Here is a 26,075-nt window from a genome sequence, read left to right as displayed (position 1 = left end):
GGTGACGGCAACAACTACCGTGGAATCTCCCTGCTCAGCATAGTGGGGAAAGTCTTCGCTCGAGTCGCTTTAAACAGGCTCCAGAAGCTGGCTGAGCCTGTCTACCCTGAGGCACAGTGTGGCTTTCGAGCAGAGAGATCCACCATTGACATGCTGTTCTCCCTTCGCCAGCTACAGGAGAAATACCGCGAACAACACATGCCCCTCTACGTTGCTTTCATTGATCTCACCAAAGCCTTTGACCTCGTCAGCAGATACTAAGTATCATCACCTCATTTCATGACAATATGAAAGGCACAAGAAGGAATTTTCCTCCACACAAGATCAGGTGGCATGTTGTTCAACCTTGCCCGTCTAAGAGCGAAGACCTAAGTACGGAAAGTCCTCATCAGGGAACTCCTCTTTGGTGATGCTGCATTAACATCTCACACAGAAAAGTGTCTGCAGAGTCTCATCGACAGGTTTGCGGCTGCCTGCAACGAATTTGGCCTAACCATCAGCCTCAAGAAAACGAACATCATGGGAATGGACGGCCGAAATGCTCCATCCATCAATATCGGCAACCACGCTCTGGAAGTGGTTCAAGAGTTCACCTACCTAGGCTCAACTATCAGCAGTAACTTGTCTCTCGATGCAGAAATCAACAAGCGCATGGGAAAAGCTTCCACTGCTATGTCCAGACTGGCCAAGAGAGTGTGGGAAAATGGCGCACTGACACGGAACACAAAAGTCCAAGTGTATCAAGCCTGTGTCCTCAGTACCTTGCTCTACGGCAGCGAGGCCTGGACAACGTATGTCAGCCAAGAGCGACGTCTCAATTCATTCCATCTTCGCTGCCTCCGGAGAATACTTGGCATCAGGTGGCAGGACCGCATCTCCAACACAGAAGTCCTCAAGGCGGCCAACATCCCCAGCATATACACCCTACTGAGCCAGCGGCACTTGAGATGGCTTGGCCATGTGAGCCGCATGGAAGATGGCAGGATCCCCAAGGACACATCGTACAGCGAGCTCGTCACTGGTATCAGACCCATCGGCCGTCCATGTCTTCGCTTTAAAGACGTCTGCAAACGCGACATGAAGTCCTGTGACATTGATCACAAGTTGTTGGAGTCAGTTGCCAGCGATCGCCAGAGCTGGCGAACAGCCATAAGGGTGGGGCTAAAGTGTGGCGAGTCGAAGAGACTTAGCAGTTGGCAGGAAAAAAGACAGAAGCGCACGGGGAGAGCCAACTGTGTAACAGCCCCGACAACCAATTTTATCTGTAGCACCTGTGGAAGAGTCTGTCACTCTAGAACTCCAGGCGCTGCTTCACAAACCACTGACCACCTCCAGGCGCTTACCCATTGTCTCTCGAGACAAGGAGGCCAAAGAAGAAGAATATACATATGGACTGTGATTTGATTGTTAATTCATGTTTATTTATTTATTTTTATTCGCTTGTGGGATGTGGGCATCGCTGCGATTTATTGCCCATCCCTAATTACCCTTGAACTGAGTGGCTTTCTAGGCCATTTCAGAAGGCATTTAAGGGTCAACCACATAGCTGTGGGTCTGGAGTCATATGTAGGCCAGACCAGGTCCTTCACTAAAGGACATTAGTGAACCAGATGGGTTTTTACAACAATCGACAGTGGTTTCATGGTCACCATTAGACTAGCTTTTCATTCCAGATTTATTAATTGAATTCAAATTTCACCATCTGCCTTGGTGGGATTCAAACCCATGTCCCCAGAGCATTAGCCTGGGCTCTGGATTACTAGTCCAGTGAGCTTACCACTACGCCGCTGCCTCCCCCACTTATGTTGATTTTGGTTTGGTTGTTAAAGTAAAATTTTTCCTGCCAACTGCTAAGTCTTTTCAACTCGCCACACTTTAGCCCCGCCTTTATGGCTGCCCACCAGCTCTGGCGATCGCTGGCAACTGACTCCCATGAATTTTCTATTGGGGTCAGTCAGTAAATTCGATTATTTTGGTTTGTTCATCTCCATGGGGATCATAACACAAGTATTTCTTCACAACAGTAACCCCTCATCCCTGATAAGTTCCTGCGGAGTCCACACTGTATCTGTTTTATTGCTTTTACAGACTTCCTATAATGATGTACCCAAAATGGTACACAGTACTCCAGTTGGAGCCTAAATAAGGCCTTGTACACGTTCAACATTATCTCCTTGCTTTTGAATTCCATGCTTCTGGACACAAAACCAAGGATTTATTTTTCCTTTTTTTTAATGCCCTTATCAACTTTCTCTGCCACCTTTTAATGACTTTTGAGCCCAGGCAATTCAGTGGTAGTGATGCTTATATCTTTTATTTGCTGATTTGTGCGTCTGAAAGTTGGGGAGGGCTGTTTTTATTGCTGAATAAATCCTAAACCAGAACACTCAGATCTGTTAGCATCAGCAACTTGAGACATTTGCAAAGTAATTGAAATCTGGAAATAAACTTTATTATACCTGGCCCCTGAAGTTCCAATGTACACACCTATGCAGCTAACAAAAGGTTTAACGTCTATAGCAATTAACACCATCTCTCAAAGAACAATGGAAAACGCATAAATCACTGACAGTGTAACTTTTCCTTTGCTGTTTACATCAAAATGGAATGTTATGAAAAATGAATAACATGAAATGAACACTGTCTCAGTTTATCTTTAATGTATTTTTATTATGAAATTTTGGTGTGTATGTATTTCTATAGAATAACTCTTTTAATTGGCTTTGCAAACAGTAAAAGGAGCAGTATTAACTTGGATGCATTTCATTGTCACTGGGCAAATATTCTGGAATTCACAATCTTGCACCATCGCCATAATGACTGTAGTTCAAGGAAAAGGTCCAGCACCATCTTCTCAGGGCAACTAAGGTTTGGCAATGAGTGTGGCCTTGTCAGTGTTGCCTGTACCCTGAGAACAAATTTCAAAAAAACATGGAGAATAGTAAAACAGACAAAAATAGATTATTTAAAACGATTCATAAATTTAATCAGCAACATATAAAAGTCGGGAAGTGTTGCTGCAAATGTACAAGGCATTATTGAGACCGCACCTGGAGCATTGCATGCAGTTTTAGTCCCCTTACTTGAGGAGGGTTGTAGTTGCACTGGAGATTGATTCCAGAGATGAGGGGTTTGTCTTATGAAGAGAGATTGAGCAGTTTAGGCCTTTACTCTCTAGAGTCTAGAAGAATGAGAGGAGATCTAATGGCGGTATATAAGATGATTAAGGGGATTGACAAAGTAGACGTAGAGAGAATATTTCCTCTTGTGAGGCAATCTAGAACAAGAGGTCATAGTTTTAGGATAAGGGGTAGCAGATTTCAAACAGAGATGAAGAGAAATTACTTCTCTCAAATGGTTGAGTCTGTGGAATTCACTACCCCAGAGTGTGATGGATGCCGGGACAATGAGTAAATTTAAGGAGGAGATAGACAGATTTTTAATTAGTAATGGGTTGAAGGGTTATGGAGAACGGGCAGGAAAGTGGAGTTGAAGCCGTGATGAGATCAGCCATGATCTATTGAATGGCGGAGCAGGCTTGAGGGGCTAAATTGCCTACTCCTGCTCCTAGTTCTTATGTTCTTATGTAACACAGAATAATAGTTTATATTGTATCCTCTTAAATACTTAAGTATATTGTCTTGGGAACCTAATAAAGGAAAATAAAAGTCTTGAGGCTTTCTATTCTGTTTCTTTGAAGTAATTTGAGTAGGGGTCTGCACATGTTCAAAGGGGTAAATCCCAATAAATTTGGGTGTCATGGTTTCACAAGAGGGAATATGGAGGTCAGAGATATATATGAATTACTAAATTGGAAGCTTTTCATTTATATTCTTCTTTCTGTTTCCTCTTAAGAGGGTGGTTCCTGCAACTAGTCTCTCAAAACATGCCTGGTGCATCTTCTATGAATCAAATCCTGTATGATCCATCCTGACATGCTTTGTGTCATTAAATGTTACTCATAAAAACATTGAAAAGCTAGCTCAAAACTGAAAGAAATTGAACTAAATAGATCCAATAGCTAACATTCAAATTAAGTCTGTTTAGATTCTGATTCAGTGCTATTGGAAGACAGATTTATTTTCTTTTGGCGTTGTGTTTATTTCTCTTCAGCTGAACATAAAAGGATTCCAGTGTGGCATTAACCCAAACAGCCATGAGCATCGTACTGTCCCCAGTGAATAGCCAAGAGCTGGATGCCATGGCAACTGACGCATCTCCTATGGTCACAAACATGACCCCTCTAGAAGAGCCAGAGGATGAGGAAAGGATGAAGGAGCTTGATGTTACCCAGCGTTATGAGAAGCCCCCACCACTTCACACCGGAGCAGACTGGAAAGTAGTCCTTCACCTGCCAGAAATAGAAACATGGCTCCGTATGACATCAGAGCGAGTTCGAGACCTCACCTACTCTGTACAGCAAGATACTGAGAATAGACATGTAGATGTGCACCTGGTCCAGCTAAAGGTAAGAATGGGGGGGACAAGATTTTCCCCACAGTACTGAATCTTGATATGAATTAATACATGAACTAAAGGTCAACTGGTATTGTATCATTAACTGCAAACCCTTAACCAGCATTAAAATTGTTGGAGCAAATAAATTTTTGGTTGAATTTCTGCAATGGGTACAGTTTAAAATAATTAAGCACTACAGGTGTGTGGGTATGGATTAATGACAGAAGATGGAGTTTGGCAATCTGACCAAGTTCTAGTGCTGCAGCTCCGTTTTTCAGAAGCAGCGCATGCTACGCATTTTTTTATGTTATGGTGCTAAATAAATGCACATTGTTGCTGTTGTCAAGGAAAAGTGATCAGTAGTGATCTGCTTTACAGAAATTTAATTTCAAAGTGTGTTATTTTAACTCATTTACACCAAGAATCATAGAATTTTGCCACACAGGAGGCCATTTGACCCATTGCACCAGTGCTTGCTCCTTGCTCTTTCCACCTAATGGCTCTTCAGAAATATTGTGAAGAAATATTGCATACATACTCATTCTGACATTTCGCTATCTTCTATATCCTAGCTGTACTGAAATTGTAAAAACTAAAGGACAGTTTTGCAGTTTCACTAAACCTAGAGCACAGTAAATCAATCTCCTCATCTTTATTTCACAAATATAAGGACACATATCTACTACAGTAAGATTTGTGCATTGGTTTAGTAGCTAGTTTCCATGACCTGTTGATGCGGCTGAAAGACATTTTTGTCAACAATATCTCCTGAAGACAAGGACACTTGCTGAGATGCAGATATCAGGCACTCTCAATGACATCATTCTTTATATGTAAGTCCAGATAAATTGAGATCCGTAGTTACTTTATCATGAAGTGCATCACACTTGAGCCCAGCCTTCTTGTTCCCCGAGGTACATACAGACTGCTTTCCAATAGTACCTTCCAAGGCTATCTGAGGAACCCCTGAGGAAATTCCTTGTGTTTATCATTACCCTTAGCTCCAAACTAACCAGAAATATGCATTTTAGGATGCTCTGTCCCATAAGAACCCGAGCGGAAGGGACATTAGAATCTTTGGTCTGTTCAACAAATACTTACTTAAAGTGGTACTTTCTCAATGCTGAGCATTAGTTGCAAATATTGTCTTCGAGCACATAAGGTTTTGACAATTGGAGTCCATTTAACGTAACACACTCTCAGATATTAAAAGTATACTTTCACCAGAGTTTTATTAAAAATCCATTCAAGTCCACTTCTTCGGGATTGTTACAGTTAGTTGATGTAAAAGTGCTCAGATAAACTCAACAATATTTCATAAAATTATTGGCAGAAACAGAACAAATACAATAGTAAATATAACAGGAGATATGAATATTTAGCAAACATAAGAATATAAGAAATAGGAGCTGGAGTAGGCCATTTAGCCCTTCAAGCCTGCTCCACCATTCAATATGATCATGGTTGATCTTCTATCTCAAATCCATCTTCCTGCACTATTCCCATATCCCTTAATTGTCTTAGTACCCAAAATTCTATTGACCTCTGGCTTGAATATACTCAATGACGGAGCATCCATAGCTCTCTGTGGTACAGAATTCCAAAGCCCCTTTGAGTGAAGAAATTTATCCTCATCTCACTCCTATATGGTTGATCCCTTAGTCTGAGACTGTGACCCATGTTCTAGATTCCCCAGCCAGAGGAAACATTTTATCAGCATCGACCCTGTCAAGCCCCTTAACAATCTTATATGATGCAATTAGATCACCTCTCATTCTCCTAAACTCCAGGGAACATAGGCCTAGTCTACTCAATCTCTCCTCATAGGACAATTCCCTCATCCCAGGAACCAGTCTCGTGAATCTTCATTGCACTCCCACGAGGGCAAGTATGTCCTTCCTTGGGTGAGGAGATCAAAACTGCACACAGCACTCCAGATGTGGTCTCACCAAGGTCCTATCTAATTGTAGTAAGATTTCTTTACTCTTATACTCCAATCCTTTTGCAACAAAAACTAACGGCACAGTGGCGCAGTGGTTAGCACCGCAGCCTCACAGCTCCAGGGACCCGGGTTCGATTCCGGGTACTGTCTGTGTGGAGTTTGCAAGTTCTCCCTGTGCCTGCGTGGGTTTTCTCCGGGTGCTCCGGTTTCCTCCCACAAGCCAAAAGACTTGCAGGTTGATAGGTAAATTGGCCATTATAAATTGTCATTAGTATAGGTAGGTGGTAGGGAAATATAGGGACAGGTGGGGATGTTTGGTAGGAATGTGGGATTGGTGTAGGATTAGTATAAATGGGTGGTTGATGTTCGGCACAGACTCGGTGGGCCGAAGGGCCTGTTTCAGTGCTGTATCTCTAATCTAATCTAACAACCGTTTGTCTTCCCAATTGCTTGCTGTAACTTTCTGTGATTCATATACGTGGACACCCAGAACCCTTTGAATGCAAATATTTTCCAGTCACCATTCAAAAAATATTCTGCTTTTTTATTTTTCTTACCAAAGTGGATAACTTTACACTTAGCCATATTTTATTCCATCTGCCATGTTCTTGCCCACTCAACCAACCTTTCTACTTCTCTCTGCAGCTTCTTTGCATCCTCCTCACCGCTTACTTTTCCACCTAATTTTGTATCAATAGCAAACTTGGATACATTACATTCAATCCCCTTCATCTCAGTCATTAATAGAGATTGTAATATAGATTGAGGCTCAAGTACTGATCCTTGCAGTACCTCCACTAGTTACAGCCTGCCAACTCGAACATGTCCCGTTTACTCCTACCCTCCGTTTTCTGGCCATTTAACAAATCCTCAATCAATGCAAATCTTTACCCCCAATGCCATGAGTCTTAATAATTTTTTGTATGGTACCTTATCAAATGCTTTTTAAACATCCAGATACACTACATCCATTGGTTTCCCTATTATCCATCCTACTATTTGCCTCCTCAAAAAACTTGAACAGATTTGTCAAACACGATTTCCGTTTCATAAATCCATGTTAAATCTGATTAGTTATATTATGATTTTCTAAATGCCCTGTTATCATGCTCGTAATAATAGATTTTAGCATTTTGTCTGCTACTGATGCTAGGTTAACTGGCCTACAGTTCCCTGTTTTCTCACTTCCCCCTTTCCTAAATAGTGAGGTTATGTTTACTACCTTCCAATCCTTGGGAACAATTCTAGAATCTAAGGAATTCTGGAAAATCAAAATCAAGGCATCCACTTTCTCTGCAGCTAATTATTTAAAAACCCTAGGATACAGTCATCCGGTGCAGGGGATTTGTTGCCATTTAATCCCATTAATTTCTCGAGTACTATTTCTTTACAAATACCGAGTTCTCTAAGTTCCTCAGTCTCGTTGGACCCTTGGTTCCCCATTATTTCTGGAACTTTTTTGTGTCTTCTATTATGAAGACAAATGCAAAATATTTGTTTAATGTCTCTGCCTTTTCCTTATTCCCCATTATAATTTCACCTGTCTCTGACTCTAATGGGCCCATGTTTACTTTCACTAACTCTTCCTCTTTATATACCGATAGAAATGTTTACAATTTGTTTTTATGTCTCTTGCTGGTCTACTCTCATATTCTCTTTTCTCTTTCCTTACCAATTTCCTGGTTCTCCCTTGCTGAACTCTAAACTCTTCCTAATCCATAGGCTTACAACACTTCTGGCAACATTATAAGCCTCTTCTTTCGATCTAATATTTACCTCCTCTTGTTAGCTCCTCGGCGACCGCTGAATGTGGGCACCCCACCAAGTTCAAACGGCACTACCGTGCAACGCGGCGCCCGAGTAAAATTCAGCCCAGAGTGTTACACTGTTGTGTGTCAATTCAGGTGTTGAGAGCTGTCAAAACTCCTTAATTGAATTGTGGCATGCAGTACTGAACTCATTAGCATAGTTTTCTGGTTAAGAATCGAGGCTGCAACCACTTCAGAGGACTATGGGTTCTTAGTTAACTGATATTAACCAGATTGTCCCTTATAGGAGTTAAGTGCCAGAAGGCAAAGTCCTTAATTCCTGCAAATTGTTACATGAAACCACCACATCTGGATTCATGCTCCTGTTAAATTACTGCAAAATGGCACATGATTATCTGGTTTAATGAGGGAGGTAGAGAGAGTGAGGAGAATGGCGATTCTTCTTGTACATATGAATAATTAGTAACTGCCTTCCAACAGTGGTTTCAAAGAAAATGCAGTTTTAATTGTAGGCAAAATACAAGCTTTAAGGAGCACATAGATATTTCCATAATTTTCCCAGTTCCTTTTTAAAATGTATGTTTTTAAGGAACTGTGCCAGAATGATGTATAGATAATGACACCAAAGGTTAATGATCTGATGGTACAGGCTGCGATTCATCAATCTTCCTCTTCGGCCAATGGGGTATGTGACAATGGAGTAATCTAATTTTTTCGTATAATGTTGTTTCAGAATGTACACGGACATCTAAATGTGCCAGTTAGCCAATATTTAAATCTATTTAATAAAAGCAAAATACTGCAGATGCTGGAAATCTGAAACAAAAACAAAAGGTGCTGGAAATACACAGCAGGTCTGGCAGCATCATGGAGAGAGAGCATGCCTGGCCATTTTTAATACTTTATTTTTTAACCATGTGCCTGCTTTTCATGTAGTCAGAGCTGCTCATTATTCTGCTATGAACAGTCTCTCTGGACTAATGATTTGTCTTTCACCACAAGCATTAACACAGGCTTTGCCTTTGTCCCAGGACAGTTTTGTTATTTAATCTCTCCTGCTCTATCTTCTCATTTGTTCTCTCCACCAGCCCCCTCCCCTTCACTTGCTTAAAACCTAATTCTTTTCTAACCTTTGCCAGTTCTGATGAAAGGTCACAGACCTGAAACGTTAGCTTTGCTTCTCTCTCCACGGATGCTTTAAATCTATTTAAATTGATTGCAATTTCACCTCTCCTCCCAAAATTATAGACTGAAATGATGGAAATTTGATATCATAGAGTCGTCTACAGCACAAAAGGAAACCATTCGGCTCATCGAGTCCATGCTGGCTCTCCACAGAGTCATCTAGTCAGTCCCACTCGCCCGCTCGATCCCCGTAGCCCTGCAAGTTTATTTCCTGCAAGTGACCATCCAGTTTCCTTTTGAAGTCATTGATCGTTTCCACTTCCACCACCTTCATGGGCAGCGAGTTCCAGCTCATTACCACTCGCTGTGTAAAAAAGTTCTTCCTCATATTCCCCCAGCACCTCTTGCCCAAAATCTTCAATCTGTGTCTCCTAGTCCTTGTACCATCAGTTATTGGGAACAGTTTTTCCTTGTCTAACTTCTCTAAGCTTGTCATAATCTTGTACACCTCTATTAAATCTCCCTTCCTTCTTTGCTGTATGGAGATCAATCCCAGCGTTTCCAACCTAACCTTGTAACTAAAATCCCTCATCCCTGGAACCATTATGGTAAATCTCCTCTGCACTCTCTCAAAAATGTGGTGACCAGAACTGGACACAATACTCCAGTTGGGGCCTAACCAGAGCTTTATAAAGGTTCAGCATAACTTCCCTGCTTTTGTACTCAATGCCTCTATTTATGAAGCCCAAGATCCCTTATGCTTTGCTAACCACTCACTCAATATGTCCTGCCACTTTCAAAGATCGATGCACATGTACCCCCATGCCCCTCTGTTCTAGCATTTTTAGAAATGTGCCATTAAGTATATATTGCCTCTCCCTATTCCTCCTGCCAAAATGCATCACCTTACACTTGTCAGTATTAAGCCATTGGGACCAGGTGACTTATCTACCCTAAGCCTAGCCAGTACCTCCTTCCTCTCATTTTTTTATCCTATCCATTGCCTCTACTCTCTCCGCTTCCACCGATATTTCATCAGTTTCCACTTCCTTAATAAACACTGTTAGAAAGTACTCATTAAGTATATTAGCCTTGCCCTGCACCTGTAAACATATATTACCCTCTGTCCCTAATAGGCCCCAATCTACCTCTTGCTACCTGCTTACTATTTACATGCCGGTGGAAGATTTGTGGGTTGCCTTTTATGTTGACCGCCATTCTATTCTCATATTCTCTCTTTGCCGGTCATATTTTCCTCTTCACCTCCCCTCTCAACTTATTGTATATGGCCTGGTTCTCAGTTGAAGAATTCACCTGACTAGCATTGTAAACCTTTTTTTGGTTTCATCATAATCTCCATGTCCCTCGTCATCCAAGGAGCCCTGTTTTTGGTTCCCTTACCTTTCACCATTGTTGGAATGTTCCTAGCCTATACCTGAAGCATCTCTTCCTTAAAGATAACCCATTGTTGCGATACAGCTCTTCCTTATCAGTCTTTGGTTCCATTTTACCCAGACTAGATTCCTTCTCATCACGTTGGAATTAGCCCTCTTCCTTGCTTTTCTGCATTACTAGTCTAAACCTTATGATACGATGATCACTCTTACCCAAATGCTCCCTGACAGGCACTTGATTCATTTGGCCCACCTCATTTCCCATCAGCAGATCAAACAATGTCTCCTTTCTAGTTGGGCTGAAGTTCAGGAAGTTCTCCTGAACACATTTCAGAAATTCCTCTCTCTCCGTTCTCTTTACTCTAAAATTGTCCCAATCGATATTTGGGTAATTGAAGTCCCCCAGTATCACCACTCTATAGTTCTTGTACATCTCTGTGATTTCCATGCAGATTTTCTCCTCTGTTTCTTTTTCACTATTTGGAGTGCTATAGTAGTGCAATCATACCCTTTTTGCTTCTCAACTCTAACCAAATGGATTCTGTCCTTGCCCCCTCTAACACTACAATCTCTTCCCTAATCTGTGCCGCCACCCCACCCCACCCCACCTCTCTTTTTCCCTTCTCTATCTTTTCTGAACAGTTTGTAGCCTCGTATATTAAGTGCCCAGGACTCGCATTTTCAAGCATGTTTCTGTTATTGCCACTACATCATATTCCCATACTGCTATTTGTGCTTGTAGCTCACCAAGCTGATTCACACACATTGTGCATTTACACACATGCATTGTAATCCTGTCTTTGCATTCCTCATAGCCCTTCTCAGTCTGCTCCCATCTAATACAGAACCACTCCCTTCTCTAGTACTGTCTAACACACTCACATTATGCACATTATTCCTCTTTTCTACTTCTATAAGCTGGTGCCCAAACCCCCTGCCAATTTAGTTTAAACCCTTCCCAACTACACTAGTCAATCTCCCCGCAAGGACATTGGCCCCAGTCATGTTGAGGTACATCCTGTCCCTTTTGAATAGGTGCCTTCTGCCCCAGAACTGGTCCCAATGCCCCAAGAATCTGAAGCCTCCCTCCTGCACCATGCTTCAAGCCATGCATTGATCCTCCCTATCTTTTTATTTCTACTCTCGTTAGCGCATGGCACTGGGAGTAATCCAGAGATCACTACCTTCAAGGTCCTACACTTTAACTTCCTCCCTAGCTCCTGAAAATCTGACCATAAGACTTCAAAACCTGCCCTTGCTATGTCGTTGGTACCAACATGTACCACCACTTCTGGCTCACTCCCTTCCCCCTGCAGAATATCCTGCACACTCTGTCTGTGATGTCCTTTACCCTGGCACTAGGGAGGCAACACGCTATGCGGGACCCATGATATCGGTTACAGATATGCCTATTTGTCCCCTGACTATGGAATCACCTATAACAACTGCATTTCTGCACTTGCTGCTCCCTCCTGTACAGTTCCATGCCCATTGGTGCCATGGTCTGGACTGCACTCCTTCAAGGTGTCGTCACTCCCAGCACTCTCCAAAGCTGAATACTGGTTTGAGAGTAGTACACACCCTGAAGATTCCTGCACTTCCTGCCCCTACCTACTCTTCCGGATGGCCACCCACCTACTATCCTGAACTCCTACTGCCTGTGGGATGACCACCTCCTGAAACACATGATCTTTACAGCCATTGAAAAGGGTTATTTTCTGTCAGATTTCAGTGACTAGTGAACTATTGCTTCCTTTACGAATCTGTCCTTTCCAATCTCCTAAGAGACTTATAACAGCAATATCTGATACAGTAAGTTACTTAGACTAGGCAAGGCAAATGATAGAAACTTTTGTAAAGATGGAGCAACCTATTTGATATCATTGGGGGGTGTGATGTGTCCATTACCACGTCAAATTAATCAGTGTGTAATCCTCTTGTGTTACTCCATCAGCAAAACACTAGCAATGCAGTTAAAGCACCTAGTATTTAACTATTTAATTAGAAATGCTGATTCTCCACATGATCACCTCTAGTCTTATCCTCCTTAACTGCACTGCAACCTTTAATTGGCAATTGACTAATCCATCCCGACCCTACCATGATTCCACACCTCTCTTTTTCAATACAGCCAGCACACCTGTTGCAATGTTTTTTTTTCCTTTTGTGCCTGTACAGTCATCTCCAGTGTGCTCCAAGGTTCCATCTTTGATCCCTGATTCTTCAACTACATGCTGTCTAGGTTTGTCAACCCTCCAGGGTTGTCCTGGATGCTGCTGCGAACAACTCAGGAGCAAAATCAAAGTGGCATTAGAAATGTTGTGCTTTTTTCATTTTCATTGAACAATTTTTTTTATTGTTAGAAAAATATTCGGAGATGAGGAATGGGCTGTTTGACAGGGTGGGCTGGTTGGAGGTGGGAGGCCATGTGTTGAAACCTCCAGGAATATGTCCAACCAGATTTGGCAACCCTAATGCTGTCTGTTGGTGACACTTTTGTTTTCGTCGATCATGGGATGTGGGCGTCGCTGGCTAAGCCAGCACTTCTTGCCCATCCCTAATTGCCCTTGATAAGGTTGTGATGAGCTGCCTTCTTGAACCACTGTAGTCCATTTGGTGTGGGTTTGCCCACAGTGTTATTCCGGAGGGAGTTCCAGGATTTTGATCCAGTGACAGTGAAGGAACGGTGATATAGTACCACGTCAGAATAGTGTGTGACTTGGAAGGGAACGTGCAGGTGGTGGTGTTGCTATGCATCTGCTACCCTTGTCCTTATAGGTGGAAGAGATCATGGGTTTGTTAGGTGCAGTCTAAGGAGCCTTGCTGCAATGCATTTTGTAGATGGTACACACTGTTGCCACTGTGCATTGGTGGTGGACAGAGTGAATGTTTGTTTGTAGATTGGGTGCCAATCAAGTGTGCTGCTTTGTCCTGGATGGTGTCGAACTTCTTGAGTGGTGTTGGAGCTGAACCGATCCAGGTAAGTGGAGTGTATTCCATTATACTCCTGACTTGTGCCTTGTAGATGGTGGACAGGCTTTGGGGAGTCAGGAGGTGAATTACTCACAGCAGAATTCCTAGCCTCTGACCTGCTGTTGTAGCCATGGTATTTATATGGCTACTCCAGTTCAGTTTCTGGTCAATGGTGACCCCCAGGATGTTGTTAGTGGGGGATTCAGTGATGGTAATGCCATTGAATGTCAAGGGGAGATGGTTAGATTCTCTTTTGTTGGAGATGGTCATTGCCTGACACTTGTGAGGCGCAAATGTTACTTGCCATGTATCAACCCAAGCCTGGATATTGTTCAGGACTTGCTGCATTTCTATACGGACTGCTTCAGTGTTTGAAGAGTGGCGAATGGTACTGAACATTATGCAATCATCAGCGAACATCTGACTTTATGATCGAAGGAAGGTCATTGATGAAGCAGCTGAAGATGGTTGGGTCTAGGACACTACCCTGAGGAACTCCTGCAGTGATGTCCTGGAGCTGAAATGATTGACTCCAACAATCACAACCATCTTACTTTGCGCTAGGTATGACTCTAACCAGCAGAGATTTGCCCCCCTGATTCCCATTGACTCCAGTTTTGCTAGGGCTCCTTGATGCCATACTCAGTCAAATGCTGCCTTGATATCAAGGGCAGTCACTCTCACCTCACCTCTTGAGTTCAGCTCTTTGGTCCAAGTTTGAACCAAGGCTGTAATGAGGTCAGGAGCTGAGTGGTCCTGGTGGAACCCAAACTGAGTGTCACTGAGCAGGTTATTGTTAAGCAAGAGCCACTTGATAACACTCTTGACGAGACCTTCCATCACTTTACTGATGATTGAGAGTAGGCTGATGGGGTGGTAATTGGCCGGGTTGGACTTGTCCTGCTTTTTGTGTACAGGACATACCTGGGCAATTTTCCACAGTGCCAGGTAGATGCCAGTGTTGTAGCTGTACTGGAACAGCTTGGCTAGGGGCGCGGCAAGTTCTGGAGCACTGGTCTTCAGTACTATTGCCGGAATTTTGTCAGGGCCCATAGCCTTTGCAGTATCCAGTGCCTTCAGTCATTTCTTGATATGAGTGAATCGAATTGGCTAAAGACTGACATCTGTGATGCTGGGACTTCAGGGGGAGGCCGAGATGGATCATCCACTATCTATTTATACTCTTTATAAACACACAGCCGGCTTTCAGAAACGTTCCGAATTTTCCTGTGCTGCCCAACCGACTGTCCAGCATCAAGACAGGGATGAGACAAACTTCCTCTAGTAAAACCTTGGCAAGTCTAAAACCTTACTGTTCAATTCCCATCAGAATGACTGGTGCCTTAGCTCCTGATCCCAACACTCCTAATGTGGAAATACAAATACAAATGTAAAAGTTATTCTTGTACTGTGAGGGTATCCTTCTGATCTTCTGGATTAAAGCATGATATTGGGAAAGGACAAAAAGGAGCTTACATTTAAACTACTTTCTTATACTGCCCTCCCTTAAATACCTTCTGATGAGTTGAGTGAATGATTGATGAATTTTACATGGTATTCCTTACAGACAAAATAAAAAATTGAATAATTAAATAAATGTGTACTATTCATACATTGAAGTTACATAAATAAATACACTGGTGCACTAAATATGTCTTAGTTTATAAAGAAATAAAAGGGGTGTCTAAACATCAGACTTACAAAATTAAGTAATTCCATCCATCCATGTATTCTGTAATTTTGCAATTCTGCACATACTTGATGCTGCAGGTGTTACAGTTTCCCCTCCATTGCTTATCATGGTCACAATCACGTTTATCTCAACAAGTTATGCTGCCCCACACATTACTTTCCTCCCTACACCCATTCTTTTTTTTTTGATCGTTTAATGAAATTAGTTACTGCAATACTTAGCTATGTGGAAAAGTTCTATGAGACTTATTGACTAATTTAATCAATGCTTGAGGTTATAGGGGTATTGCCTTCTAGACTTTCAACTATCCAAACGTAGGAAAAATTATGTATTGGTAAATGTATGAAAAAGTTGTGTCAAAATAGTTTAGAAAGGTAAAAAAGGACAAGAAATGTCTGCCTCTGAACAGGCTATAAGTACATATTACAACAACAGCAAGTTTATAGTAAGGAAGCATCCTAAGGCACTTCACAAGAGCATAAACAGACAAAAGTTGACAAAGAGCCAAAAAAAAAAGATATTAAAAGGGGTGATTAAAAGCTTGGTCAAAGAGGTAGGTGTTAAGGAGGGCCTTAAAGAAGGAGTGGTAGAGGGGTGGAGATATTTAGGGAGGCAATTCCAGAGCTGAAAGCCTAAATGGCTGAAGGCATGGCCACCAATGTGAGGTGAAAGGATTGGGAGAATACCCTGGAGGACAGAGGTTTAGGAACACTGAGTTCATGGACAGTTTTAGGACTGGAGGAGGTTACAGAGATAGGGATGGGCAAGGTCATGGACTGATTTAAATACAAGGATGAGAATTTTAATTTGAGACATTGATGGACTGGGAACCAATATAGGTCACAAGCATTGGATGGTGGGTGAACAAGACTTGATGCAGGTTAGGATATGGGCACTAGAATTTTGGATGAGCTGAAGTTTATGAAGGTGGAAGATGGGAGGCCAGCCAGGAGAGTGTTAGGATAGACAAGTCTGGAGGAAACAAAGGCATGAATGAGGGTTTCACGAGTAGATGCTGAGAGATGAGCACCTGGAGCACCATGTTTGAACTTAGAAGGCAGTTCAGAATCATTTATTTTCTCAAAATGAAAACAGTGACTTATGAATAAAATATAGGAAGTCAAAAAAAAGTTATGATAGAGAGAGACAGAGAGGAGATTACAGGTGAGAAAGGGATCACCGACTAGATGACAACCATTTTCTCCTCTCCAGTTCTGGAGTGCTAGAAGAGCTTCCTACTAATCAGATCTATATTCAAGTCTTGGACATTAAAGAGAGTTTAGTGTTCTTCAAGGGAACAGGAATATTTGACCTGGAAAAGAAAACTGATTTTCAGCTGTGAGTGTTGCATTTCAAAACAAAAGAGATGGAGTCCAAGAAGATTGACTGATGGAGAACATTTAAAGTCATAGCCATCAATGATCAGGTAATAGCTGTTAATTAGACTTGCTGGAAACAGGAAGCTGTGTCTTTGAATAGTCTTTGAAAGAGGAAAGTTTTTATTGCCCTACTGAATGCCTGCGGGAGATCAGGGTGAAATGATTCAGCCATTGCACTGCAAAGTACAGAAGATTGTGAGGACTGAGGGAATATTATTTGAATGAAGCTGATGAAAGTTGAGGGAATAGGGTTGGTTAATGAGGATAGTGTCAATGAAAAGAATTCACAGATGTGTGTGAAATCATTCTTACCTTCACTGCTCTGATATATGATTGTTGGGATTGTGAGAATTACAACAGTTTATACACAGTAATATGTTAAGAAATGTCTATCTGTAGTAGTGAATCAATGACATTCTTTCTTGCATGAAGTATGTGGAAGTGATTTCTCCTATGTCACTGTCTCGATTTGCTTTCCTGCAGCTAGAAATAGGATCTAGAATTTATTACTATCTGCCCAGAATGTCGTTGTTGATTAATTTAAAATTCTATTTGAAAGATGTATGCAAAGTGGAATCTTCTGTCAAATAAATTGTGCCACTAATAATGGAACATTTATATAAATGCTGCATTTACAAGAATCTTAGTTCAGAGGGGGGCTGCTTGCTCAAAAAAATAGTTGCGCTCCATCCAGTGGTCATAAATATTCTGCAATCAGGTATTGCTGAAGGGATTCCACATGTAATTTTATCAAAATGTAAACCAAGTGTATGATTCAAAGCAAAACTGGTCTGGTAATGATTACAACAACATGCGAGAGAATGTTTTATACAATCCGCATGCAGAATGATCTTTGAATATTTACAGTGCATTATACATGCAAGAATAAATTTATCTCCTGTATGTTATCTAAAAATGCATAATTTTTTGTATCTCACCTGAATTTATGTCCATTTTAATCTTTAAAATAATAGACACCATTTGGTTACACAGGTGTAATTTCAGTTGTTGGAATATTATGGGCAGTGTGCACCTGAATTTCTGTTGTGTTTCCAGCTGACAAGACTTTAAAGATTTTATATAAACTAGTTGATCTCCCGTGGTGTTGCACATGGGGAGTCAAGACCAGTGCAGTATTCAGATCAAGCAAGAGTAGAAATTTGGAACCAATATAGGAAAGTGGCCAGGGAGAGGGAGAGGGGAAGAGCGAGAGGAGGAAGTGGGTGAGGGGACAGGTATGGACAGTGAGAGTGAAACAAAGGAGTGGAGAAAAGCAGAGATCGGAAGGGTAAGGGGGCAGGATAGGGAGGAGCAATGTTTGGAGGCGAGCAGGGAACAGGGAGAGAGGGCTGGGGATAGGTGTAGCAAAGCAGAACAACTATCTATTCTTAGTGGGGAGGGATGTGGGGCTTGCACTTTCACATGCTTCTCATTCTACTCTTCTGAGTAGGAGAGATAATAGAATTTTCTCCATGTGAACAAAAAACTTCTTGTTGGGATGGTGCAAGGGGTGGAATTCAGCGAGTTGTATCCTCAATCCAGCTGTATCCTCAGGGCCTAGGGCCTTTGCTACAACAACTTGCATTTATAAAGCACCTCTAATGTAGGAAAACATCTCAAGGCACTTCACAGGAGTAAGTATCAAGCAAAATTTGACACCTAGCAACACAAAGAGTAATTAGCATAGGTGATCACGTCAGTTTTAAGGAGTGTCTTAAAGGAGGAAAGGGAGGTTTAGGGAGGGAATTTCAGAGCTTACACTGTGCTCCAAGTCCTGAAAATCTTTTAAGGCGTGGGGCTGGGGTGGTGGGGGTTTTCATCTTCCTTTCTGCCTCACTGGCCAGTATTTCTACTTATTGGAAGTACTATGCCAGTGTACAAACTTGAAAGGGAGATCCAGAGCATGACTTACTGGAAGTGAGGGGTCCAACTAAATGTTTCATTACTCAGAAGCTACTTTTCAAAGTGCACAATTCTGCCGCAGTCAGTTTTGGGGGTTCGTAAAGCACTGCATCATTGGGAGAGAAGGATCATTAATTTGCCTACGTTGAACGGAAATTCAGGAGTAGGCCAGAAGTTGGAAGAGATTCGAAGCTGGTAACAGCGACCTCATTTTCAGCTATTTTCAGAATCGTTTGTTTAGGGGAAAAATGGATTGCAACTGCAAAAAACTTTAAAATTGAAGCTTATTCTCACTTTTTGAGTTTGCAGTTAACCTATTGCTGTAGATCCACCCAGTGGTCGGTGCCTGCAAAGGGGTGGCTAGTTTATAGTAAACTAATGTTATGTGTTCGCCAGAGCTGGTGGGCAGCCATAAAGGCGGGGCTAAAGTGTGGTGAGTCAAAGAGACTTAGCAGTTGGCAGGAAAAAAGACAGAGGTGCAAGGAGAGAGCCAACTGTGTAACAGCCCCGACAAACAAACTTTTCTGCAGCACCTGTGGAAGAGCCTGTCACTCTAGAATTGGCCTTTATTACCACTCCAGGCGCTGCTCCACACACCACTGACCACCTCCAGGCACCACTGACCACCTCTCGAGACAAGGAGGCCAAAGAGAGAATGTTATGTGACAGGTTTCTTTTTAAACAGTGGAGAACACGTCACAATGCCACATACAGGTGTAACTGATTCTGCAGGTCAAAGGTAGAAATGAAAATGGATAATAAAAGCTCGTCTGATCCATTGGTTTTGTCCCATATAGTGCAAGTTACACACCATTAGCCCACCCACTGCTGACCTCAATCTCCTGGGAGATGCAAAAAGCAATGAAAAAGTCTTCGACCAAATGAGGACAAACCTCTGGAAATTTCCTCTCCAATTCCCAAGGCCAATCAAGGAAGCTCCAGTCATTAAAACTTTGCAAGTGGATTTTCCCATTGATAAAACCCAACATAGGTGTTTAATTTTATCTTCTGATAGATTGTTGTGATCCACTCTCCATAGAGTTACACACAGGGAGTTAAAACCAAGTATATTATTCAGGTTAAGCAGGGTCAGAGAGTCAGGTGGATAACTGAAGTTGGAGGGGAGGGTGAGTAGGATTGGGAGGGTGAAGGGAATGTGGGGGAAGTGTATGGGGTCAGGGAAGGAGAGGGTGAAGAGGATATTTGGATGATAATTGGTGGAAGTAGAATAGCTTACCAGGGCCCATCTTGATGTTTTGTGGAGGGCAGATGGCAGTGGGCCAGAAACCATTTCCCTGCTCTTTGGGGAAGGAGGTGTCAGAGTGGATCCAGGTTGATTTCTCTTCCCTGTGGGTTAATGGTGGGATAGCAGTGCCCTGCTCAGTGAAAAGGAAGAGGTGGGTGGTGGGGGTTGTTGGGGGGTTGGGGGGGGTTGTGGGTGGTGGTGTTGGTTAATGAGTAATGTGGGTCTGGATCAATTGGATGAGGATTTTAATATTGAGTCAATGTTGGAGGGCAGGGGAGAGCGGCTGTAAACTTGATCTTTTGTGGGGTGGGGGCAGGGCTTATGTGTTGCTCAGTGGGCAGGGGCTGGGGTGGGTGGGGGAAGTGTCTTGATGGATAAAATGTTGCTCGGTGTGAAGGGGAGAGGGAGGGAAGATATGATGCGGTAAAGGAAACGAGGGAACTGGAGGGCTACTCAGTGGGGAGTGGGGAGGGAAGGGGATTGCCGCACACTGGGCAAGCAGCAAAGCAAGAGACTGGACTGAAGTAGGAGAACAACCCAGGGTAAGGTGGGTGGGTGGGTTGCAGGAGGGGCTTGCGGCTGCAGGGCATTACGGGTTTGTGGGGCAAAAGACTGGTCAACGCTGGCAAATGGCTCGCCACGTGACGTGTCATGCCAGCGGGTGATAGTGAAACATTTTTGTCAGCCAAGGGCCGAACGGCAAGGACCAGGAGGGAAATTTGGATTGTTGCTGTCAGCTCTGAGATTCCCATGGCCTGAAGGAAGAGCTTTGGTAAACAGAGGTAGTGAGCTCAGAGTCTGTCTGGAGGATCTGACAAGTACAAGAAAAAATCAAGTGCTCTAATTTGAATTCCGGAGTTTAAAATCCACTTGGCTTTCTTACCATTATGAACGTGGCTGCTGACTGATACAACCTTAGGCTGTTCCACAGTGACACTCTGTGGCCAAAGCAGTAGGTTGCAGTATTTTCTGCCGGTGTTCATTCTTAACAGACTATTTAGCAGAAATTGTTTTGGCAACATTATATGGCATTTAACATTGAAAACCCTGTCACAGCATCAACTACAGGTGTAACTGTAACCACAGTTAAACGCTGTCACATTTATTGGTTATTTTCCTACAAACGAAGACTGACATTGGAGTTTTCAATGTAATTTGAAATAGATTATTATGACCCACATATTGGTTTTAATATATATTGGATTGATTAATAATATGGGTCATCTAAAAATTCAGACGTGTATCACTTAAAATGTAATTTTTATTCTTTAAGTTTCAATTCTACTTCATGAAATTGTTGGCAATTTTCCTATATAATCTCCTTCCTCCCACATTCCCATTCTTTCCCCAAATCTACGCTGCCCTATTCAACCAGGAAGGCTGGGCTTTCAGAACTGTTAATTCCTCTACAGAGAGCAAGAGTTGTGTTGCAAATCCAGTCCACAATTTTTTTTTACAATAACCTCTTTCATGGCAAAGATTCATGAAAAATATAACGTGGAGGCAATAGCCCCTGTACTAAACTGGAACACACTGACATTTTCTGGACACACACAGAAAATATGGCAGATTAGATGCTCAATGGCACAAGGTGTAATTATGTATAATTTGATTATCACTTTCTGTGTCAGGTACAGCAGTGAAGCAGCATCAGGTCACAATTGGATGTCATTGTTATTGTAGGATATTATTTGAATTTAGATGAAACTTTAGATTTGAAGTCTTTTAAAAATATTTGTTCTAGGAGTGTAGGAGATGCTGGCAAGGCTGTATTTAAAAGCTATCCCTTGTTGGCCAGAGATGGCGATGATACTCCTACCATGGTGTTTGGAATTTCAAGTCCCACTCTGGAGACTTTAAACAAAATGCAGGCTGATACTCAACTGCAATGCTGAGGGATTGCTGAACGGCTAGAGGTGCCGTTTTTCAGATGAGACATTAAACCAAGACCCCATCTACCCTCTCAGGTGGACAAAAAAGAACCCATTGCACTACTGGAAGAAGAGCAAGGGAGCTTTCACTAGTGCCCTAGCCAATATTTATCCTTCAATCAAGATCGCGAAATCATATAATCATTTATCTGATTGCTGTTTGTGAGGCTTTGCTGTATGCAAATTGGCTGTCATGTTTCCTACATTACAACAGAGACTACACTACAAAAGTACTTCATTGGCTGCAAAGCATTATGTTACATCCTGAGATTGTGAAGGGTGTTATGTAAATGCAAGTCTTTGTTTCTTTCTATCTTAATGGTTCCCTTCTTATCTATCCAGTTGCAGCCAGAGAACCACCTGCAGTGGCTTCTCTTCCCACTCCTGCACCATTGCCTCTGGACTCCCCGAAGGATCTATCCTTGCCTCCTTCCTATTTCTCTTCTACATGCTGCCCCCAGCGACATCATTCAAAAGACCAAGCGTCAGTTTCCACATACATGCTAACGAAACCCAGCTCTGCCTCACCACCACCTCTCTCAACCCTTCCACTTTCTCTAAACTGTCAGACTGCTTGTCCAACAAGCAGAAATTTCCTCCAACTGAATATTGGGAAGACAGAAGTCATTGTCTTTGGTCCCCTTCACAAACTCCCTTCCCTAGCTATCAACTCCATCCCTCTCTCTGGCAACTGTCTGAGTTTGAACCAGACTGTACTCAACCTTGGTGTTATATTTGACCCCGAGATAAGCTTCCAACCACAAATCACGCCATCACTAAGACAGCTATTTCTACCTCCATAATATCACCTAACTCGCCCTTGCCTTAGTTTATCTGCTACTGAAACCCTCATCTATGCCTTTGTTACTTCTAGATTTGACTATTCCAATGCACTCCAGGCCACCCTCCCTTGTTCTAACCTCTTCCAAACTTGAGATCATACAAAACTTTGCTGCCCATGTCCTAACTTGTGTCATGTCCCACTCATCCATTTCCCTATGCTGGCTGACTTACGTTGGCTCCTAGTTAAACAATACCTCGATATTAAAATCCTCATCCTTGTCTTCATATCCCTCCATGGCCTTGTTTCTCCCTATCTCTGTGATCTCCCCCAATCTTACAGACACTTGATATCTCTGTGCTCTGCCAATACGGGCCTCTTGAGCATTTCTGATTTTAATTGCTCAACCATTGACAGTCGTGTCTTCAGATGCCAAGGCTCTAAGCTCTGGAATTCCCTCCTTAAATCTCTCCTCAGCTGTTTCTTTCCTTCTTTAAGATGCTACTTAAAACCTACCTCTTTGACCAAGCTTTTGGTCATCGGCTCTAACATCTCATGCGGTTTGGTGTGAAATTTTGTTTGATAGTGCTAGCAAAGTGCCCTGGCACGTTTGATTACATTTTAGGCGTTATATTAATGCAAGCTGTTGCTGTTGTTAAATAGGGAATTCAATAATATTGACCCTTCAATGATAAAGGAATAGCAATATATGCTCAAGTCAAGATAGCATGTGACTTGATGGGACTTTGGAGGTGATGGTGTTCCTACAACATTGCTGCTCTTGTCTTTATTAGTAATTGAGGTCACAGGGGTGGAAGGTGCTGTCGATGTAACCTTGGTGAGCTGCTACATGGCATCCTTCAGGGAATACATAGTGCAACCAGAGTGCATCTGTGGCAAAGGGGATAAATATTGAGCCCAACCACATAGCAGGGAAATTGATCAAGTGGAATTCTCTGCCCTGGATGGCACTGATACACATCTGTCTTTAATACCTTTAGTAGTGAATACTGTAAATACAATGGACATACACTCTAAGCCATCGGATGAAACTATACTGAGAGGAATGCAGTGAATGCAAGGAATGCTATTTGTGGCACTGCAACTAGAGATGTGTCTGCCGAGGTGGTGACTATGACAAACATGTTACCAGATTGACATGGCGGCAGGGTCATAATGAGCTTGTGAGATCCCTCCCATATTGGAGAACAAAAGGATACGTAACGTGGTGAAAGCCAGACAGAGTTAGATAGGAACAGTAAATGCAAAAGTAGCTGGTCAACTGGTCCATAGTGAACCTACAATTACTGTTGCATTTAATGATAAATTGTTACATGTGTAATGAAACTAGTCCAGTTATTTGAAGAATTTCATAACTGAGTAAATGGCTCCAAGATATATTAGAATTAGAATTAGATATATATATGTTCAGATTAGGACCATTAAAAGTACAAATGAGTCATATAGCTAGTTGTTTGAAACCATGAATGTTGTTAGAGCTTGGGGTCTTAGTGATATAGATTTTAGGCCAAATATAGTACAATTTTTGCATTGATGCAAAGTAGTTTCAGCTTTATATCAGTGCAAAGCCCATTGTGTCATTAGGTAGGAAACCACAGATATAATGTGCTTTGGATTTTAGCAAACAGCATGAAACCATCTCCAAGATGTAGTCGATTAAGCAAAATAAATGGCCTATTAAAGCCTATTGTCAGAGGCTGACTAGAATTTTCCGAGATGTCGGGGACCAGGCCAGCTGCATGGAGGTGGCTTCCCGGTGTCAGATTTGGGGGGCTGTTAGCATTCCAGACAGGCTTTGAAGCTAACCAGCTTGCCTGGCTACAGCTGCGGCCAGAGGCCGCTCTGTTGAGGGGTTTCAAGTCCACAGTGGTGGCCCAGCTGCTGAGGGTATTTTTGAATTTAAAAGTTTAATAACTTCAACAGAGTGCCTCAAGATGGAGGTGTCCACTCTCTCCCTTAACTGAACTTCATGCTGCTGCTCCTTCTGAGCTGGAAGGCCTCCTATTGGCCTTCCAGCTTCAAGAGCCCGCCTGCCATCCTTAATTGGATGCGAGCCTGCCCTCTGGCCACCAATTGGCCAATTCTGCGAAGATCACTGCTGGGTGACTGTTTCCCACACAGGGTTGTGACCCCCATTTGACCCCGGTGTCGAGGTCCCAACTCAAAACCCCAAATCCTGCCTCTGGAGCCTAACCCCATCCAGTGCCTTGGTTCCATATTTCTTATTTGCCTTGGCTAGCAAAAGTTTATCAACCTCAGATTTAAAATTACTAATTGAGCTAGCATCTACTGTTTTTTGTGGGAGTAAGTTCACACTTCTGCCACTCTTTATGTGAAGAAGTGTTCCTTAACTTCTCTTCTGAATGGCCTGGCTCTGATTTTAAGGTTATGTTCCCTTGTCCTAAACTCTCCCACCACAGAAAAAAAATCTCTATCTATCTATAAGTTCCTTTCAAAATCCTAAATCAAATCACCCCCTAACCTTCTATATTCCAGGAATGCAAGCCTGGATTATGTAATCTCTCCTCATAATCTAACCCTTGGAGCTCTGGTAATATTCTGGTGAATTTGCACTGCACCCCTTTCAAGGCTAACATAACTTTCCTAGGGTGCGGTTCCCAGAACAGTATGCAGCACATCAGTTGTGGTCTAACTAGGGCTTTGCATGGCTGCAGCAACTCTCCCTCCCCTTTATTTACTATCCCTCTAGTCATAAAGGCTAATATTCCATTAGCCTTTTTGATTACTTTCTTGTACCTCATTTTAGTGATCTGTTTACATGGACTCCTAAATCTCTTCAGACTTCCACTGTTCCTAGTTTTTTACCATTTAAATAATACTTGGTCCAAGATTGATGACCTTGCATTTACCTGCATTGAAATCCATCTGCCACAGTTTTGCCCACTCACTGAATCTATCAGTGCCCCTTTGTAATTTTATGCTCCCGTCTGCGCTACTTAGTATACCTGCAATCTTTGTCACTCTAGTGTAGTTCGATGCACTGCAAAGTCTTTAATAAAAAAACTCATGCAATCCAATCAAGTTGTGTATTAACTTTGCCCATAACCTTTTTTAATGTTAGCAGAAGGCCAACTAATACTGAAATGTAACTGCTGATTATCTGAGTAGAGAGTGATGCAGAGCTGGCAGTATAATTTGGGTCTGCTGGTTCCATACGCAGGAAATGGTGCCTGTAATGTCCTTATACGGCATTATACAATCAGTAATGAATATTGAAAAGTGGAAGTGAACAAGAACACCGTTAACAATATTTGATTCTACTAAATGAGATTCTCTCCACACTTTAAAAAGTATCCCACTAAATTGGTTGCTAAGATATCTTATGATGATGTTGCAACTAATAAACAATGATTCCTTTTCTCATGTTATGTACTTCGGTTAGTTCTGGAAAAACTGCGCCTGCAGTTCTGGTTTTACTTGATTTAATCCAGACATGTTAT

The 26,075-nt window shown here is 42.3% G+C and overlaps 1 protein-coding gene across 1 annotated transcript in view; it reads left to right on the top strand.

Moving 5' to 3' along the window:
* Positions 1 to 4,156: 4,156 nt before the first annotated feature.
* akap6 (A kinase (PRKA) anchor protein 6) overlaps positions 4,157 to 26,075 on the top strand; it is a 374,046-nt gene continuing 352,127 nt past the window's right edge. The window contains exon 1 of the mRNA XM_068038344.1: positions 4,157 to 4,468. Coding sequence (XP_067894445.1) covers positions 4,157 to 4,468 — 312 coding nt within the window. The remainder of the gene's footprint in view (positions 4,469 to 26,075) is intronic.

Source organism: Heterodontus francisci, chromosome 9 (assembly GCF_036365525.1).
Source record: "Heterodontus francisci isolate sHetFra1 chromosome 9, sHetFra1.hap1, whole genome shotgun sequence".
In the NCBI taxonomy this organism is placed as follows: domain Eukaryota; kingdom Metazoa; phylum Chordata; class Chondrichthyes; order Heterodontiformes; family Heterodontidae; genus Heterodontus; species Heterodontus francisci.
This window is presented reverse-complemented; position numbering and strand designations above follow the sequence as displayed.